Raw genomic sequence first — 20,190 nt, 5'->3', positions numbered from 1 at the left:
ACCATTCCAAATAAACTGATCCGGACAGAACAAATGCATATAAATATCTGCAGCGCCAGTTACCGTATTTCCATCGAACCTGCGCCTCTTTTTTTAAAAAAAAGTCCCGCCATCCAATCATTGCCGTGCCCTCAGACGCTCGCGCAATACTTAAGCCCCGCCCCCGCTCTCTGACACACCACCTACCTCACCCCGCACTGCGCATGTGCGTTTCTCGCGTCGCCGTTCCGCCTCCCCCCCCCCCCACAGTCCACCTTCCCTCGCGCCGGCCGAAGCGCCCTGCGCGTGCGCCCTGAGCATTCCCTCCTCCGAAGTTTCGCGAAGGGTCCCCCCCTCCCGCGCCGAAGCTTCCGCCCGGCTTTTTCCGGAAAGAGCGCGCGAGAGCCTCTTCCTTTCCCGTCAGCTCAGCGGCGGCTTCTGCTCGGCTCCCTCTCCGCTCGCAACCGCCGGGCTCCTTCCTCGTCGCTTCTCGGCCATGGCTCTGCTGTGCTACAACCGGGGCTGCGGGCAGCGCTTCGACCCCGAGGCCAACGGGGACGGTGAGGAATAATAGGATATTATTCTATTACAATGGTACCTTTTCTGCTCTCCACTCCGCCCTCACAACCACCCCGTGAGGTAGGCCAGGCTGAGGGGGGGGGGAGAGAGAGTTGCCATGCGAGGGAGTGTGTCCTAGTGGTTAGAGCAGTCTCGCGCTCTCTCCCTACGCACATCCTCATCCCATTGCATATACTCTGTGTGAGTGTATTTATATTGTATTATATATTATTCTCTAAGGAGCTGGGGGGGGGGCTATGCAGAGCTCCCCCCTCTTGACTGGCCTAAGGTCATTCAGGGGAGTGTGGTGTGGTGGTTAGAGCAGTCTCGCTCTCTCTCCCTACACACGTGTGTCTTCATCCCGTATACTGTATATATGTGTGTGTGTGTGTGTTGTATTCTGTTATATATTATCTTTTCTCTAAGGAGCTCAAGGTTGGGAGCTGCACAGATCTCCCCCCCCCCCTTGATTTCATACTCACAACAACTCCGTGAGGTGGGCCAGGCTAAGAGAGAGGGGGAGAGGAGTGACAGGCCTGAGGCCATTCAAGGGAGTGTTGTAGCCTCATGCACCTATGCATGTCCTCACCCGCTATTCTATACTTTATAGATACTGTATGTGTTTTGTTCATATCCTATCTTTTCTCCAAGGAGCTCAAGGTGGCCTACATGCATTCCTTCCCTTCCCTTGATTCTAACCATCAAAACAAGTGGTTAGAGGAGTCTTTGTCTCTCTCTCTCTCTCCCCCCCCCCCCACCTGATGAGTCCTCACCCTCCATGGCCGGGCTGGAATCCCAGCTCCTGTTAGTCCTGGCCAGCATGAGCGGCAGCCCAGGAATGAGGGGAAATTGAGTGTCCTGTTAGGACCAGGCAGATCCAGGGTCAGCTTCTTCCCTCGTCATCACCTCCCAGAGTGGCTGGGGCAACCCAGTCAGATGGGCGGCATATAAATAATAAATGATGATGATGATGATGATGATGATGATGATGATTAAGCTCATTGGGTGACCATGGAGCATAGGAAGCTGCCTTCAATTGGAACAGACAATTGGGCCATTTAGCTCAGTATCATCTGCACTGACTGCTTACAAACACTTCGGGTTACAGACTCCGCTAACCCGGAAGTAGTACCTCGGGTTAAGAACTTTACCACAGGATGAGAACAGAAATTGTGCGGCGGTGGCGCGGCAGCAGCGGGAGGCCCCATTAGCTAAAGTGGTACCTCAGGTTAAGAACGGACCTCTGAAACGAATTAAATTTGTAACCAGAGGTACCACTGTATCGTATCACTTTTGGATTTTTTCCTAATACTGTATAGTGATAGGGCTACTTGGAAAGTGTGTTTGTTTATGTACGACTTGCACACTCTTCTTTCCCCATAGCATCGTGGTTATAAATGTAACAAATGTATGTGTAAAAGACTTATAGAAGAAATACTTGTTAGACACACAATTGACACTAAATTGTATTAGAATAATGCGTTCCTCCTCTCCCATATCGCGTAGGTTGAACTAAGATACAGCAGGTGCTCTGTGCTGCTTATCAGCAACATTGTTCAAATACCTCTTTGGGAACAGGATAGTTTCTGAGGGCTTTAAGTCAACAATAGAGAAGACCCTGCATCAGTTGTTTTGTCCTCTCCTGGCATGGATAATGTTTTGTGCTTGTTTTGGGAACATCATGTTTTGTTGCCATGCACTGATACTGGTCTTGAGTTACAAAGCAACATTAAGTTATCTTGGGAGATGAGCCTTAGTAGCACATGTGATACAAATGCCCATGCAGAATGCAGAGTCCTGGGGTGCAAGCGGGGGAGTGCTGTTCAAGTGGTGTTTTAAAAATAACAGATCTATGATTTCACCCTGGAAACTTACAGCATACAACCCTGAGAGGTGGTATCACAATATGGCATTATACTAACATAGCGAAACACATACAGTACTCCATACTTCCTGAATTGAGCAGGGAGGTGGGTGGGCCAGAGGGCTTACAACCCACCTAGCCTCCGAATCTGATTCTATGATCTTACTATGACAAGCTTAAACTGTAAATTTGGTCTAGCGGGTGGGAACAATGAAGTAAGAGGGGGCAACCATAATAAACTAGTGGAGAGGGAGGAATGGACGAATGACAGGGTGACTGCAGGTAAATGCAGTTACACATATGGGCTCCTTTAGTGGGGAATGAGGACTGATATAAGGAGTGGTTTTGAAGCAGGGTGGAGCTGTGTAAATCAGGTGTAGGGAATCTTTGGCCCTCTGGATCATGGGTAGGTAAACTAAGGCCCTGGGGCCGGATCCGGCCCAATTGCCTTCTAAATCCAGCCCACGGACGATCCAGAAATCAGCGTGTTTTTACATGAGTAGAATGTGTCCTTTTATTGAAAATGCATCTCTGGGTTATTTGTGGGGCCTGCCTGGTGTTTTTACATGAGTACAATGTGTGCTTTTATTGAAAATGCATCTCTGGGTTATTTGTGGGGCATAGGAATTCGCCCCCCCCCAAGAAAAAGTACAGTCTGGCCCCCCACAAGGTCTGAGGGACAGTGGACCAGCCCCCGGCTGAAAAAGTTTGTTGATCCCTGCTCTAGATGTTGCTGCACTACAACTCCCATTATCCCTGGCCATTGGCCATGCTTGCTGGGGCCAATGGGAGTTATTGCAACTACTGGTGGGTGAAAGGTAACCACGCCTGACATAAGTGATCTGGCATTACTGAAAAGAGCAGAAGAAGGAAGAGTTGAGTGTTGATATGAATGTGGTCCCACTGTGAAGAAATCCAAACATTTCATCTTTGCAATTCTCAGCACCTTTGAGACTCCTGTTAGTCATTCGAATAATTACATGTGTGGCACCTGCAATTTGCTTATTTTTTCCATCTAGACTGGTACACCCATAGTAATTCAGATGTTCTACTGTAGATACTGATCAGTAACAACTTTTTCACTTCAAAGAGCTCAGTGTTAGGACTAAGAATGTCAGTAGGATGTTCAGTATTGTAAAAAAAATGCTGCTTAATTTATTTTATATTATATTTAATGTTTTGAGGTTTGATTGCACTGGGCATACTGTTTATCATAACAGGATAAGACGTCTTGAACTTGGAAACAACTGGGTCTGTGCTATGTATGATAGAACTGTAAGCAAGTTAATGATTCTTATTTGGAACAAGTATATAATAGAACTGCCATTTCAACTTCTTCTGAATTTACCGGTATATATTCTACTAAGCATGGGGATTCTGTTGTCAGAATGGCGTCACAATTTATATGAGTTCCAGAAAGCAAATAATGCCCGTTTTTCACTTGTATTCTGGCATTTAGTAACTCATCTGGTCCTGCTGCTAAGACAGCAGATCTGTATCCACTAAGCTGGTATTACATTCTGGTCTGGAGGGTGAGAAAGGCATCATATGAATATATTGTCATTAGTAAAAGATTCTGTTAGTACTTTTGTTTGACTGGCAAGCTTAGGAAGAAAGATATGTTGAAGTTAGACTGTGGAAGATTTTTAATTGTATCAGCAGACTGCTTCTGAAGTGGTCTACTTCTTGGATGGGGAAAGGTCTGGATATGTCAGGTGTTTTGCTGGAATAGAAACTTAATGTTTAAGGTGCCTTACTTTCATGTGAAGTTGAGATGCTGTATTGTGTTTGCTTGTTGAGGAATAAGTGCTTGCCGTGCATCACCTGAACTGTACCTGAACTACTACTGCCTGGATAGTGGGCACAAGTTCTTATTTATAATTACTTACATCCCACTTTTCAGGATGCAAATCCTGCAGGGGGGTGGGGTAAGAAATGACTAACAGGTAAGAAAGAGAGAGACAGTCCATTTCCTCTTTCTCCTTACTCCACAAAGTATGCTTTGCCTAGACATTTCAGGCCAGTATTTTGGTGTTGGATTGTGGAACTTTATATATAAATTGTGGGTTTCAAAACTGCCCTATGTTTATTTGGTTACTTGTTCTGGAAAAGTGTTATGTAGCTCCTTGAAACTTGTTTGCACGCTTAGGAAGTGGTACATGAGTCCATTGCAAACACTTAAGCTGGAATCCAAAGACCTACTTTAGGCATGTCAAATGATTTGGGCACACCTGGTAGGATCTCATCTTTTAAATGCCCTTCTCCTTTGAAATCCCCATCAGTTACAAGTAGAGTGCTTAAAGAAATACAAGTCCAAAACACTCTACTTGAATCCTAGCCGTGACCTCTTTCTTGTATGGTATTCATGTTTCAATTGTATGTGATATAGGCAGTGCCAGTGGAGCTGGGTCATAGAATCATATAATTATAGAGTTGGAAGGGATCCTGGGGGCCTCATCTAGTCCAACCCCCTTCAATGCAGGGATCTCAACTGAAGCATCCATGGCAGATGGTAATTTAACCTCTCCTTAAAACCTCTAGTGATGGAGTGTCCACCACATCCTGGAAGAGTCCTTCCACTATCTAACAGCTCTTAACTTCAGAAAGTTCTTCCTGATGTTTAGTTGGAATCTCCATTCTTATAACTTGAAGCCATTTGTTCAGGTCCTACCTTTCAGAGTAGGAGAAGTTGCTCCATCTTCCATGTGACAGCCCTTTAGATATTTGAAGCTATCCTATCTCCTTCTTAATAGGGTAATCATACCTAATTCCCTCAACCATTCCTCATAAAGCTTGGTTTCCAGACCCTTGATCATTTTGGTTGCCCTCTTCTATACACATTCCAGATTGTCAGTATCCTCCTTAAATTGTGGAGTCCAGAACTGGACACAGTATTCCAGGTGTGGTCTGACCAAGGCAGAATAGAGTGGTACAATTACTTCCCTTGACACTGTACTTCTGTTGTTGCAGCCTAGAGTAGCGTTAGCATTCCACCCTGTAGCTTCACATTGTTGATTCATGTTCATATCATGGTCTGCTATTTGTGCTGCTGGTTCTTTCGGCCTAAGTTTAAAACCTTGTATTTGTCCCATGAAATTCATTTTGTTAGTTTGGGCCCAGTTCTCCAAACCAGTTCAGTATTCAGCGTTATTGGCTACCTGTCCACCCATCCCCTACCCCCTGTTTGGTGTCATTGGCAGAATTGAGCATCTCCTCAATTCCTTCATCCAATTAATTCATAAAGATGCTGAAAAACAGCAGGCCCAGGGCAGAATCCTGTGGCACTCCACTTGTCCCTTTTTTCAAGGATGGTGAGGAACCATTAATGAGCACTCTTTGGATTTGGTCATTCAACCCAACTACAAATCCACCTAATAGTTTAGGCTGGGTATTTCTACTTATTAAAATGTATATTTAATTTTATGCCTCAATTCATTTCTGGATTTTATAGATAACATGTCATCCAGGAAAGCACACAAACGTCCAAAGGGAGTATTTTGTAACAACCGCTTGTGTTTCCTGAATTCTGTGTTCTGTTTCCAACTGAAAAAGTGTTCAGTGTGCTGCTACATGATATTGAGCCTTGATGAATATGAAAATATTGACAGCAATCACAAGACTGATTAACTTACTTTGCTAAATATAACTTGTAGCTTTAGGGATGGTATCACTGCTGTCCTCTGCTAATCCTTTTTTCTCCTTCTTTTAGAGTCCTGTACCTATCACCCAGGAGTACCAGTCTTTCATGATGCTCTTAAAGTAGGTGTACAAACATAATTGTTGAAAAGCCTTCCAAAACTTCAACTAAATCATGCTCGTGGCAATATTTCAATTCCCTTCGTGACCTTTGATGTATCAATCTGCTTGAGTTTGGTGGAATGCCCACTTTTTTCTTGAAATAAAAGATTTACCCTGTTTAGTTATTATAGAAACATAAGCTGTTCCAGACAGCAGTGATCACTTGAATGCATTGTGTTAAACACGTTCCAGGTCTCTATTGAACCTTATGCCACAGTACATCTCTCCCAAAGTATGTTGGTGACACTTGTTATTGTGTATTGCTGGATACCAGGGTTGGAATGTTTAGTAAGTTTTTATTGCTTTTTAACAAAGTGATGATTATCACTTTATCTAAAAATAACATGTCTTGGGAATTTGAAAGATTGGGCCCTACATTGCTGTACCAGCTGTTGAATAATTTATGGTCTTTTCGTGTAGCTTTGTTATCTCGCATTGGGGAAACATTCACTTTTTTTCTCCTTAGTTGTTTTTGATGTTAAGATGGTAAATGCATGGCTTGTATCTTACAGGGCTGGTCATGCTGTAAAAGAAGGACAACAGACTTTTCTGACTTCTTAAGCATTGCGGTATGTATTAATAATTTGTAATGGTTGTATTTTACTACAAATGAAAAATTGAAAGTTGCTCATTTGAGGGGGTGGGAATCCCTTAGAACAGGAATGGGCAGCATGTGGCCTTCCAGTTGTTGCTAGACTCTGGCTCGCATTTTAGCTTAGACCAGGCATAGGCAAACTCAGTCCTCCAGCTGTTTTGGGACTACAACTCCCATTATCCCTGACCACTGGTCCTGTTAGCTAGGGATGATGGGAGTTGTAGTCCCAAAACATCTGGAGGCCCGAGTTTGCCTATGTCTGGCATAGGCAACATTAGGGCCACAGGTTGCTCAAGGCACACTTAGAAAAATCAGGTTCTAAAAACCTGCATTTGCTTGTAGCTTCACCTGTAGATGTTATACAACTGTTTGCCACTGACATGGAGTAGTCAAATCAGCTGCCTTCAAGTGAAGAAAGTGTGTGTCTTCTCTGCAGGTGTTTCAATTATTTCTTGGCATTTTGATTATAAAAGAGAGGCCTGAATCAAAAGTTGTAGTGTGTGTGCTAGCCATGCCATTTTCCAGGTTACTCCATTTCATTTCTCTCCCTAACATTCTGTTCCAAGGTCACCGTGCATGCTTAGTCCTCACTAGGCTCTTTGGTTTTCCCCCTAAATATTTTGATGTGCTTCCCTGAACCTGCTGCTTCCCTCTTACACATGAATGCTACTGTTTGGGCTAGATAATGATTGACAGTAGAATAACTGAATCTGCTATTAGTTTGTATGATTCTAATAGGTATGGAAGACCTTTAAAACCATGTGTGTGTGCAGGGCTGTGCTGAGCTTGTCTGAGGCATGGGGCAGGAGTCTTGTTCCTGTCATGGTCCAACAGGTCCCCCGGCCAGCTTAGCCCTCTGAGGCTTGGGGCGAGTGTACCTGTCTGCACAGGCCTGCATGTAATAACTTAAAAGACCATAGGTTGCTGCATTTGAGAAACTGATGGGAGGAAGTTGATCTGAATGTCTGTATTTAACCCTAGTATTTACTTCTAAATATTAAGCGCTGAAGTGGCAGAACTAGCTTAAGAAATTGCATTGTTAGAGCTGAATATACAGTCAACGTTAGGTACTGTTACTACTGTAATACATACATGATTTTATGTGTTGTAAGCTGCCCAGAGTGGCTGGGGAAACCCAGCCAGATGGGCGGGGTATAAATAATAACATTATTATTGTTGTTGTTGTTATCAGGGCTGTACAAAGGGCTTCCATAATAGTGAGAAGCCCCCTGAACCTGTCAAACCTGAAGTTAAAACTACCTCTGAGCGAAAGGAGTTAGCTGACCTGAAGCCTAAATTTCAAGAACACATAATTCAGGCACCAAAGCCTGTGGAAGCAATACAAAGGCCAAGGTATTGTCCTGAGAGTGGGCATTTGTGCCAAATTACTATCTATCTATCTTACTTATATATGCCCCGTTTTCCAGCGTTTTGGGAGTGGATATATAATGTTAAAACCTGCTTTATGTGTATATTTTGCAGTTGAGCAGCTTCAGGATGCAGTCAGAAGGTGCCTTGTTTCTTTGACCAAATATCAGGCAAAGGGGAAAAGCGCTTCTTGTCTCTGGGGGGAATAATATGCATCCAGTAGTGATGAAACTCTTGAGTCAGATGGCGAAGCTTCTTTAAACCATGTATAGGAGAGCAGAGTCATTTCTCTTCCTCCAGAGCCTGAGCATCCTTTGCTGGGTCTTGGGGCTTATTCCTCTTCTCTGGGACTGGAATTGGTTTGCTGTTTTTAGAGTTTGCACGGATGAAAGTCATGGGAAATGGAAAGAGAACAACTATAGCTTACAGAATAAACATAAGCTTCTCATAATGGAAGTTGCCATTCTATCCCAGGCACCTCCAGTTAAAGGACCTGGAGGCAAGAGTGCGAAAGGTATTGGAGAGCCACTCCTTGTCAGGCTAGACAGTATTGGGCTTGAGGGGCCAGTCATACAAGCTGCTATAAGGTAGCTTACTGTGTTTATATGAAAGTTCTCGATGAAAATTCCAGAAAAGTACTTCTCAACCTTTTCAGACCCTGGGTGCACCTTTAGTCAGATCCAAATTATAATCCCCATTTTTCCATTTATGGTGCTACCTTGATTTAAGACTGTAATCCGTTCCAGAAGTCCGGTCTTAAAACAAAGCGGACTTAAAGCAAGGTGTGCTTTCCCATAGAAAGTAATTGAAAATGGATTGATCTGTTCTAGACAATGAAAAACACCCCCTAAAACAGCAATTTAACATGAATTTTACTGTCTAAGGAGACCATTGATCCATAAAAGGCAATAATCAATGTGCTGTACTATAAAATAAAAATGACGGTATTGTAGATAAAAAAAAATTACCATTAATTGTTTTTCTTATGTGCACTGATGATAGTCATTGTTTGAATGGGGGGCTTTTATCCATTTCTGCAGTCACACAATCAGCCAGTAGCTGAACTGGGTTCCACACAGTCACAAAAACAAAGTCACAACTCACAGTCACAGGTCGGTCCCATAAAACGACGTCACAGTCAAAAAACCGAAAAAGCCACACAAACCAAAAACGAAACCTCCAAATATCACCTCTGTGTTGCAACAGCTGGCAGACTCAACAGGAAGCCTCTGATTAGCAGCAAGGGACTCAATTAACAAATGAAACACACTCAACAGGAACCAGACGATGAAAAGCGACCCCTAAAACAACTAGGCCCTACTTATATCAAAAAAATGACTGAACCCAGAGTACTCATTTCCAGGTTGCAATTGGACTTAGTCCAAAATGGACTTATAATAGACTGGACTTTAGTCAAGGTACCACTGTATTTATACAGCACTTATGTGTGCATGCTGGTGCAAACTACCTTGGGTCAGGCTGCAGCCTATTTATCTGTCCTAATGCACCTGTAAAAACCTGTGTTCTAGAAGACTTCATAAGTATTTTGAAACGAATTGTTTTTGTCACGTTAAAAAGTAACACAACTTATTCCCTCTGCTTTCTTTAGCCCAGATGAGCCGATGAGTTGCTTGGAGCTGAAAGTATCTGCTTCCTTGAAGCAAGCATTAGAGAAGCTAAAGCTGTCGTCGGGAAACGAAATAAAAAACGGTATATAGCTTGATAGGGTTCATGTTTTTACCTAATTGAGTGTGTTGTAGCTCAGTGCTAGATAGGTTCAGTGAATCTATTGCTATTATTATTGAACCCCTCCTTGGAGTTCAGAGCACTGAACATGGAAGTATCCTGTCTGTATAGCAGACAGTTCCTGAAAGATAAACATCTTGGGTAGAAAACGTCATTTGTATTCTCCTATATGCTTGAGTTCTGCTCATTTCTTTAGAAACGAAAGTGAATTCTTAAGACTTATAAAGCAAACTATTCCTGTTTTACAGAGGATGATAGTGATGAGATAAAGATTGGGACTCCATGTAAAAATGCAGGCTGTAAAAAGGTAAATTTCTCAATGTTGTGGAAATGTGCCACACTTCAAACCCCCTTAGTTCCCCATCCTTTTCTAAGTTGCCGAGAACTTTTCTTTGCTGCCAAGCTTGTGCAGGGAATTAGGTGCTCTTGGATTTTAGATTTTAATGTGGCATTTATTGTATATGTGCATGTATGTTAACTCCTTTGATTTATTTTATGTACAGCAATATAAAAATATCTTTATAAATAAAACCAATCAGTAAGTTATCACTTCAGTACAGATCACATTACCCAATATTGCATGATGTCTCTTGGCACGCACCAGTAATTATTGTAGCATATAGTTCTTGAGTACAGGTGAGGGATATTTGTATGGGCATGTGTTTTTGCACTGCCAAGAATGTGAGCTGTTACTCATTTCTTTTACAGTTATAAAGTATTGTGTAAGCTTCTACATTACACTTCCATCAGAATTTTGTCATGTGTTTGGTCAGCACTGGCACATGTAAACATTTATGGCTGTTTACTGTTCAGAAAATCATTTATTATTAATTTAGTCATGTAACATCAGTTAGTCTCCAGGCAACTTTCAACAAATTTAACAGCATGCAAAAAAAATTTAATCTATTTAAAAACAATCATAACACAGTACAGCCTCTTAGGATAGGAAAGGAAACCCCAGGCATATTAATATTAGAGATTTTCCTAGGTCCAATTAAAAAGTTACGAAATAGTCAGCAAGCGTTGTAAGACTATATTCTTCAGGCTTAGATGTTAAAACAAAAATAGCACAAAAATAGAGGGAGTTGAGAGCATGGCAGAAGAGTCCCATTGTGGGCTATGGTGCCATGGTGTAGTTTCAGAAATGTTAAAAGCGTAATTTTAGAATTAAAGGAGAAATCTCTTTCATGGATGGGATTGCATGGATGGGATGGGTCATGTTATGGCTCACGTGGGAGGTGGGGGGCATTGTTACAAGTTTCTACTTAGACCCCCAAACGAATGCTTTGGCACTGATTGGACCAGTCAACCGGAGGAAACTGAGCTTCTACTTGATACAACCGCAGTCCTAAATTTACCTACCTGGGAGTAAGCTCCATTGAATTCTATAGACTTTTTGAGCAGATGTGGTTGGGATTGCACTGTAAGCGGCTACCTCAGCTGTTGGGTGGAAGCTGTAAAGCGATAATCTAATGCAATGACTACTAAAACGTTATTTGTCTGTTATTATTTCCCTTAGACATTTGAAGGACCACACAGCATGGAAGAAACATGCACATACCACGCAGGTGTCCCTATATTCCATGAAGGGTTAGTAGTATGTGTCTTCCTCGAATTCTCTGTTAACCATCTGCTAGCTAGGCACAATGAAACTTGAGATTAGTTTTGTTGCAGTTGTTTATATGAGTCTTTAAATCTTAATACACAGGATGAAATACTGGAGTTGCTGCAAGAGGAAAACATCAGACTTCAATACTTTCTTGTCTCAAGAGGGTTGTGCGACAGGAATACATGCATGGATTAAGAAGGATGCTGTAAGTAGCAAGGGCTGTGTTATTAATAGCTTACTATTCTTACCTGTGTTGCTAAACATTAATACACCTGCTTGGATAGACTGACTTGTGTATGAAACTTTGAATATTTCTTTTTCCATCATTGGTCAATCAACTTGCACTTTACAACAACGACTTGAATGCAGTGAGATGACAATATTTGGACTTTGCAGAATAAAACAGAGGGCACAAAGTTCAGTGGAGCAACTAACCAGATAGAACCATAACATAGAAGTTGTGCCTCAATTAATTAAAGATCTCTTCAGAAACGTGGTTCTGTCGGTTTCTCTGTTTTTGTTTTCTTTTACCTAGGCTATATACTGTACAATGATGACAAATGCTGAAACATTGACTCGCTTTCCATCCTGTTAAAGTGAGCTTCTGGCTTCAGCCATAGAACATTGGGGGAGGGGGGTGCAATAACAATGACATTGAAGGAATTGTTAAGAATCGGTATGGAAAGAGTCTTAGGCTATGCCTCCATAGAGCCCAGTGTACTTTGGAAAAAGATAAGTAGCAAGGAAAGTATTTGCAAATGGGTTGAAACCATGATTTGTGTCTTTAACTCTAATCGCCTACAGGAGAAAAAAGTGGTTCCATGCAGGCACGATTGGCATCAAACTGGAGGTGAAGTGACAATTTCTATTTATGCCAAGAATTCCGTTCCTGAACTTAGTCATGTAGAAGCAAATAGCACGGTGGTGAGTTACCCTAATTAGCCTGTATTGTTCCCGTTTTAACTCCAAGTTCAAATTGATTGTTTACTGTGGTGGCACCTGCATTTTGAAACTTCACTGTACTCTTCTCGGCGCCTGCTGAAAACGTTCTTGTTTAGACGAGCTTACTCAGCTGCCTAGAAAGTTTAGGTAATTTTAACCTGTTTTAGCATTTTACCACTTGTATGTTTTAAAGCAGGGTTGTAAATATTTCTTGATTTTACTGTTTTATCTTGTGTACTGTTCTATCTTTTTCACACTCAAGCAATGTATAAATTTTATGGGGTGAGTGAGTGAGTGAGTGAGTGAATGAATGAATGGAACTCCCACCTGGGCAAAAACCCCTCTGCATTCTAGCATTGCAAGCTGAAATACTGCATGTTTAGCTACTACTGCTACTGCATAATCTTTTCCTTCTCTTCCAGTTAAATATCCATATTGTCTTCGAAGGTGATAAGGAATTTAATCAGAATCTGAATCTATGGGGTGTAAGTACATACATATTTGCATTCAAGTAAACTTCAGGCAGGTTCAAAATCACGACCAGGCGCTTGTAGCAAGATTAAGTGACAAGATTAAGTACTACAAGATATGTATATCTTGCATTTGTCCTGCTCAGAGTACATCCATTGAAATTAATGGACATGACTAACTCCTGAGTATAACTTAGTTGGATAAGTAGATGCTAACTACAGAATACCTCTCATTCAATAGTCTACTAATCTCAATGCAGTTGAAGATACAAATCATAAAATCTACACTTTCCTTGTTCCTTTTGTATTCTGATTTATTGCAAACCTGAGGCATTTAAAATAGTCTACTTTTGTGTAAAAATAAAAATCCTGGCATTGTGATGAGTAATATTAAAGCTGTTCCTGCTCCTCAGTCTTGCTGTAGTTCTATGCTTAGTTTCCTGAACATAACTTTCTGCTTTTCAGTTTTGACATAATTAGTAAGTATCTGGTTTAGAGCAAAATGCTCTTAAGTAAATGCCTGCTCGTAAACAATTCACTCTTTCCTTGATAGCAGCATAATCTGTGCGCAAAACAGTCAGGGGTGTGTGTTCAACATAGGAGGCAACTTGTATCTTGGAACATGTCAACAGGGAAGCACTTATTTGTTTATCTGTATTCATTAGACCTTACACTTAGGCTAATTTTTCTAGTCCTACGTTACACAGGGCAATGTTTAAATTTTCTCTTACGAATAGTTACAATATTTTTTCTGGGTTTTGCTTCTTTGTTTTTAAAAGCAGTTACTTTATAGCAGCAAGCTGGAAAAAAACTCAATTCTCTAGTGTTAATCAGGCATGCAGTTAAGTAGTAAACTGAAATGTACATGTCTTCTTCCAGGTGATTGATGTGAAAAGGAGTTACGTAAATATGACGGCTACAAAGATTGAGCTCACAATGAGGAAAGCTGAGCCCATGCTATGGGCAGGCTTGGAACTCCCAGTATCCAAAGTAAAACCAAAAGAGCAGCAAGAAATTGCGGCGCAAGCTTGAAATCTGAGAAGAGGCCAGTTTTTGCCCCTGGTGAAGTGGTGACTTTGCTGTTTTAATGTAACTTAATTTTCTGCATAATCACAAAAAAAGTTGCATTCCAGATTGGGTGTAGTTCTAGGCTTTTCAGTAGCACAATGTTTGTTTTGTTTGTTGTACTGGATCTCCCCCAGACAGTTAAGGCTGGTGCTTATGGAAGTGTTGTGGGTGTGAGCAGCAGCAGTTGGAACCAATAGCCACAGGCACCCGAGGAAGATGCCCTTTGCCACCTTCTCAGCACTGCCGTTGCTCGCTGGTTCTCTCCCCCTGGCAAGTCCCTGTTTTTAACACCAGAAAAGGGCTGAGGAAGTTGTTTGTTTATTCCTCCCTATTGTAGGGCAGTGTTATGCAACCTTTTGTTTGCTTATGGCTGTGTTCTATTGTGAGTACTCTGTCAGGGGTGCTTACTGGCAGTGCGTAGGGCCAGGCTCAATGTTCACAACCTAATACAGCTGTCAGTTTTGGCAGCTGCTGCAGCAATCAACCCTGGACCACGACTTTAAGTTTTAGAATTCCAAAGCTGTACGTGCATCCTGGTTCAGCATCGACATACGTTCATATTGTGGTCCACACTGTGTTAAGATTTCCTCAGTGCTTGAAATGTTACTCAGCCAAGTCACCACTTCAGCAGCCTGTGCTTTTTAATTGTTTTGCCTTGAAAAGAATTGATTCTGTGTAATAATGCAACTACTTGCTTTAAATTATAGCATGAGGATTAAAAAGATATATATACAACAGTGGTTAAGTTAAATGAGTTTTTCCATATTGCGGCCGTGAATTTCATTTGTATAGGGAAACTGGAAAAAGTAGGTGTCTGGAACACCTAAAAAAATATAATTAAGGTTCTTTTTTTAAAAAAAACAAAAACCAACTTCTTTTCCTAGTGTTTTTTCCCCTGCATGGATGTGTGTGTAATTTTTGTTGATGAAGAACATTTGTTAAAGGTCTCATCCCTTCAGACCTTTTTATAAATTTATGGAATAAATAGTTAACCTGGAGCTGGTTTCATTCAGTTTCTGATTTCTACAGTGTGAGCAGAATGAGTGTTTGAACAAGTTTTGGTTATGTATTAGGAGTTCCGTTAAACAAATTCAGTAAATATTACTTTTGGTCTAACATCCTGCCTTCTGTTCTGCCTACCCCAGTCAGAAAACATTCCTTGCACACCTTGATGGCTTTCTTTATGGTGGTAAAACGATGTAGAAGGTACACTGATATTTTTTATTTTAAGAGCGGTTACACATAGTGCTTCTTTAAATGGGTAACTGTAGTCACAACCACACTGAACATTTAATAGAATTTTAAAGTCATTTCACTCTTCATTTTTGTTCTACATCCAGGTGCTTCTTCTACTCAGCTTTGAAGGGAAACCCTCTTTCCAGTAGCATCTGAGTTATGATTTTTGAGGATTTATTCTACGGTAGCTCAGCTGCAGTCTTTTGTGTTTCATGCAAGCCATATATCACTGTTGGTAGAATAGAGGTGGAAACTGCAAACTGTCAGGGAAGGAGGAGTGGAATTAGATGAACTAGTGAGTAGCGTCAAATGAATGCAAGGTGAAATGGATTCAGCTGGGCTTCTGAGTGAAATACTGTTCCAGGCAAGGTTAAATGGTGGCTGGTGCTGAAAACATATAATTCTTCCACTGTGGCTTTCAAAATCACTGGCAGCTGCACACTTTGCTGGAAATGTTCTCAGTCTTGGCCCATGCTATAAACGAGAGCTTTAGAGCTGGCTTAGGACAGCTTAGAAATGGCATGTGAGTGAATGCTTAAAACTGCCAGAAGTAGCACTGTCTGATTAAAAAGTATTATTGTCATCAGTCTGGGTTGAAAGTGTAGATGAGCAGCAAAGAAGATCTCTTGCAAAGTCCATTTTTTAATGGTGTTTATCCCGCCCCTTCTTCCAAGGTCCTTGGAGGGGGGCTGTCTAACTTTCCATCCCCTCCAGTCAAACTTTCTGATGGGTCTTTCTGATCACGAGCACTGAACATGACAAGGGAAGTAGCCTCACGGTGCTGCTGTTTGAATATTATGTCCGTGTTGAGAAGAATCAGCTTTCTGGGCATGCATTGCAAATAGATTGTTTCTGTTCTCGTTCCTGCTGCTCCCAACTATCCTACAACGCAGTTTTCAGTGTTCCTGCAGCAGCCTGAATTGCGAACGTTGCAATAGAGATTTGCCTCTTGACTTCCTCCCAAGCTTTCCGTTGATCTGTCCTGCTGTCAATATCGAACATGGCATCATAGATTCCAGGGAAGGACACACCTGCATACTTGTTGCGGCTGCTTGGAGCAAAGATGACGTGTCTGTGGGGCAAGGGAACACATTTTTTTAAAAAAATAAAGCAAGCAAACTCTTGCAGGAAGTTATCCAAGTTTTAGTCACTGTAGACCTATTATAATTAATGGACCTAATTTGTTTCATTTATTTCAGTGGGTCTACTCGAGTAAAACAGCTGACTGCAACCCCCCAAAGTCTTTATTTCTGTTGCAGGACCTTTATAGGGTTCCTAGGGCCATTTTCCAAAGCAATAAAACATCAGAAGCTACAGCTCAGGGAGAGCATTACACTAAAGCAGCACAAGTGTGAGCATTTTAGAAGCCTGAAATAATTAAAATACATCTTTCCTGACACAAATGATAATGGCACAGCTGCTATCTGAACCTTCTCGGGGATCAGCTGTGCAAACAAGGACACTACAATTGAGAATACTCCCTCTCCTCTTACAGCACTGCCTCCCCTCCCTGGAAAAGGACCACTGCTGATGACCTTAATGTATAGCCCAGTAAATGAAAACCTGTCAGGCATTTGGGTTTTATGAGTTGAGTTAAGCAGCACCTGGCTTAGAAATTGTGCAAGACATTACTGGCAAGATAGGTTGGCAAAGACCTGTCCCAATGCTAGGTGTTTAGTCGCCTGGGTGGTTTTAGTGCAGTATGTGGTCAGTAAAGGTGCCCATTGCTCACATGAGGGGTCAACATCACTCGGAGTATGCAAAAGCATTTAATTTTTGGTTTGGAAATCTGCAGGTGCAGAAATGCATATTCCCAACTCCCTACTTTCCACCCTGGGATCCTTTGATAAAGGGTGGTATATAAATAATAATAATAAAAATAAATAAATAAATGCTGTCTCTGGAATGGGCACTCCCTCTTTTTCCTTGCTGGCATTAACTATGGTTCCACATCCATCTGCTCAACTGTTATCACAGAAAACATTGCTTTTAGAAGCTACCCAGCTTGTCCTCCTATTGGGGTAACTAGGGGCATTGAGTGTGTGGGGAAATGGGTACCTTCATTCAAGGTTTCCCAGACCACCAATGGTCCGTGAGCTTCATTCAGGTGGTCTGCTGCATGACATATTAAATATATATGCTGGATTTTTATAGCACTTTTATTGCTTCTTTTCTTACATTGCTTTTTATTGTACTGCAATTTTGAGTTCCGTGGAATTCAGGTTGTAATACAAGGAAATACAGCATTGTTGAAATAAAAGAAGCAACAAAAAAATAAAATTTAAAAATCATGAAGGGTCTTCCCCAGAACATTACAATTGCTACAAAAGGCAGAAAAAACTATTAAGTCCCCACCCCCTCCCTCCAAGGCCATTAGCAAATTTTGAGTGGTCTGTTGGGTGTCAGAGGTGGGGAACCACAGCTCTAATCCATTTGTCTGAGAGAGCAGGGAAACAGGTCTACTGCCCTGTGCCCTGCAAACAACCCCTCTCTGTTATGATGGCTTACCTGTAAAACCGCCTGCCTGGCAACCCAAGGGGATCGATAAATGCTCTCTCCAGAAGCATCAGCTGATCATTCACCATCCGCACAGCAATGGGGCTGTAAAGTGGGAGAGACATCATAAGAACATAGGAAAGCCCTGTTGGACCACACCAATGACCATTTCTTCCAATGGTCAAGCATGCCTCTGGGAAGGCCTACAAGCGCAGCAAAAGGACAATAACCCAGCGATGGGTCTTCAGAAATACACAGCCTGGAGGTAGAAGACAAACATTATGCCCATTACTGTCTCCAGGCTATATGCTACCTCCAATGCTAGCCTTATCCTCGATGAGTTTGTCCAGTCCTTTCTTAGATCTGTAAGTTTGTATGACATCAGATGATTATGGGCACATGGAAGGCGCTTTAGCCTAATGTTCTGCTTTCTATAGGCTCTCTCCTAAAGTGTGTGATACTACATTCCAACCAGCTTTGAAGTTAATGTATTTTTAGCAATCATGTTGCTTAGAAGATCCAGGCTGTTTTGCCTTTCCTTGCTTTTTCATTCACCCACTCAGCTGCTCACCTGCCTTCCATCTGCTGTCAACAGAGCCTGTGACATACAGAAGCGGTCTCTGTGGCTTTGTTTCCATATTTAAATTTATCGAGCCGCACTACTGTTGAAGCAATGATTCTTCAACATCAACTTGATTGGACTGGTCATGTTGTTCAGATGCCTGATTATCGTCTTCCAAAGCAACTACTCTATTCCGAACTTAAAAATGGAAAGCGTAATGCTGGTGGTCAACAAAAGAGGTTTAAAGACTGTCTCAAGGCAAATCTAAAAAAAAAAAATGTAGTGTAAACACTGACGACTGGGAAACACTGGCCTGCGAGCGCTCCAATTGGAGAACAGCCTTTACCAAAGGTGTCATGGGCTTTGAAGACACTCGAACTCAGGACACAAGGGAGAAACGTGCTAAGAGGAAGGCATGCTTGGCAAATCCATATCATGATCAACTCCCGCCCGGAAAGCAATGTCCCCACTGTGGAAGGACGTGTGGGTCCAGAATTGGCCTCCACAGTCACTTAAGGACTCATTGTTAAAACCGTGTTTATGGAAGACAATCTTACTCAGCTATGAGTGATCACCAAAGAAGAGGAGAAGAAGAAGAATACAAGTGATGGTAGCTGCACCTGCTTCTTTACTTAAGTTGCATAAAAGCATTCTCATTTCAGCAACAGTGTAGGAATCTTGGGTCCGATGGAAATGCAATGCTGGTTCCAAGTAAACTGTGGTTTGCAAATCAGGGATATGGACTTAAGTTTGCCAGGCTCTTTATTAACCCCAAACCATTTATTTTTATTTTTTAGTTGCTTACTGCTTTTAAATGTGCCTTGTGTTTGTCTTGCGACTCAACATTGATCTCCATCTCCGTTACATAAATTTCTTAAAAATAGAGTATTTGAAAAATGCTGAACAGTAGCGCATTCCGTCTGTTTATTTTTTAAAAAAAGAAAAACCAGTTTTGCAAACACATACTCACTCGTTCTGATCAAGCTGTGATAATCTATGGTGAAAATCAGCAGCTGCCTCTGTGAAATTAGCCACAGCAGAAAAGAGAGGATCTGCAAATACAGAGTTGATAAGTCAATTTCCTAATTTAGAAAAGAGTAATGCTCACAGTTTTGTTTCAGGGAGTCCCAGGCTTAAATCCTGGTCACCTCCAGTTCCAAACAAACAGGAAGCTGCCTTAAGGTGGCCAATCAGATCTAGTTCAGTATTGACTATGCTGTCATAGAGGATGGCGCTGTGGTCTAAACCACAGAGCCTCTTGGGCTTGCTGGTCAGCGGTTCGAAACCCCACAATGTAGTGAGCTCCCATTGCTCTGTCCCAGCTCTTGCCAACCTAGCAGTTCAAAAGCACACCGGTGCAAGTAGATAAATAGGTACCACTGCAGCGGGAAGGTAAACTGCATTTCCATGCGCTCTGGCTTCCATCACGGTGTCCCATTGCACCGGAGCCAGTTTAGTCCTGCTGGCCACATGACCTGGAAAGCTGTCTGGACAAACGCCAGCTCCCTTGGCCTGAAAGCGAGATGAGCGCTGCAACCCCATAGTTGCCTTTGACTGGACATAACCATCCAGGTGTCCTTTACCTTTTTACCATAGAGAATTGGGCTATCAGTGAGTACTATGTTCTATGTTCAAATAACTACCATAAAAATAGCACAGCACCAGCCCTTTCATTAAAAGCAGTCAGTTTCCCAAAGTTTGTTGGAACAAGAAGGTCTTTGCCTGCTGGTGGGAGGACCACAAGGAGGGAGCCAGTCTGGCTCCTCCAGGGAAGGAGTTTCAGAGTTTTTTGGGAGCAACCACCGAGAAGGCCCTCTCCTGCACCAAGCGTCCCAGTGAGGGTGGTAGGACCGAGAGATCTTCTGAAGATCTCAGAACCCAGGCAGGTTCACAGGAGGG

The 20,190-nt window shown here is 42.1% G+C and overlaps 2 protein-coding genes across 2 annotated transcripts in view; one reads left to right on the top strand and one right to left on the bottom strand.

Annotated features, from left to right (window-relative positions):
* Nucleotides 1-313: 313 nt before the first annotated feature.
* CHORDC1 (cysteine and histidine rich domain containing 1) lies at nucleotides 314-14,995 on the top strand. Its single transcript, XM_082219517.1, has 11 exons — nucleotides 314-539; nucleotides 6,111-6,160; nucleotides 6,712-6,768; nucleotides 7,987-8,147; nucleotides 9,772-9,872; nucleotides 10,157-10,215; nucleotides 11,428-11,498; nucleotides 11,617-11,722; nucleotides 12,322-12,441; nucleotides 12,882-12,944; nucleotides 13,809-14,995. Exons 1-11 carry the CDS (start codon nucleotides 476-478, stop codon nucleotides 13,959-13,961), a joined length of 1,005 nt encoding a protein of 334 aa, XP_082075643.1. The 5' UTR covers nucleotides 314-475; the 3' UTR covers nucleotides 13,962-14,995.
* A 204-nt stretch (nucleotides 14,996-15,199) lies between these two features.
* The window catches only part of LOC309531603 (N-acetylated-alpha-linked acidic dipeptidase 2-like), a 36,489-nt gene continuing 31,498 nt past the window's right edge, over nucleotides 15,200-20,190 (bottom strand). Inside the window, exons 15-17 of the mRNA XM_082221192.1 lie at nucleotides 19,262-19,343; nucleotides 17,742-17,834; nucleotides 15,200-16,305 (exon numbers count right to left, since the gene is read on the bottom strand). Coding sequence (XP_082077318.1) covers nucleotides 16,116-16,305; nucleotides 17,742-17,834; nucleotides 19,262-19,343 — 365 coding nt within the window. The 3' untranslated portion in view covers nucleotides 15,200-16,115. The remainder of the gene's footprint in view (nucleotides 16,306-17,741; nucleotides 17,835-19,261; nucleotides 19,344-20,190) is intronic.

Source organism: Podarcis vaucheri (genome assembly GCF_965113315.1).
Source record: "Podarcis vaucheri genome assembly, chromosome: 4".
NCBI classification, from domain to species: domain Eukaryota; kingdom Metazoa; phylum Chordata; class Lepidosauria; order Squamata; family Lacertidae; genus Podarcis; species Podarcis vaucheri.
Note: the sequence above shows the minus strand (reverse complement) of the source record. Positions and strands in the feature narration are given on the sequence as shown.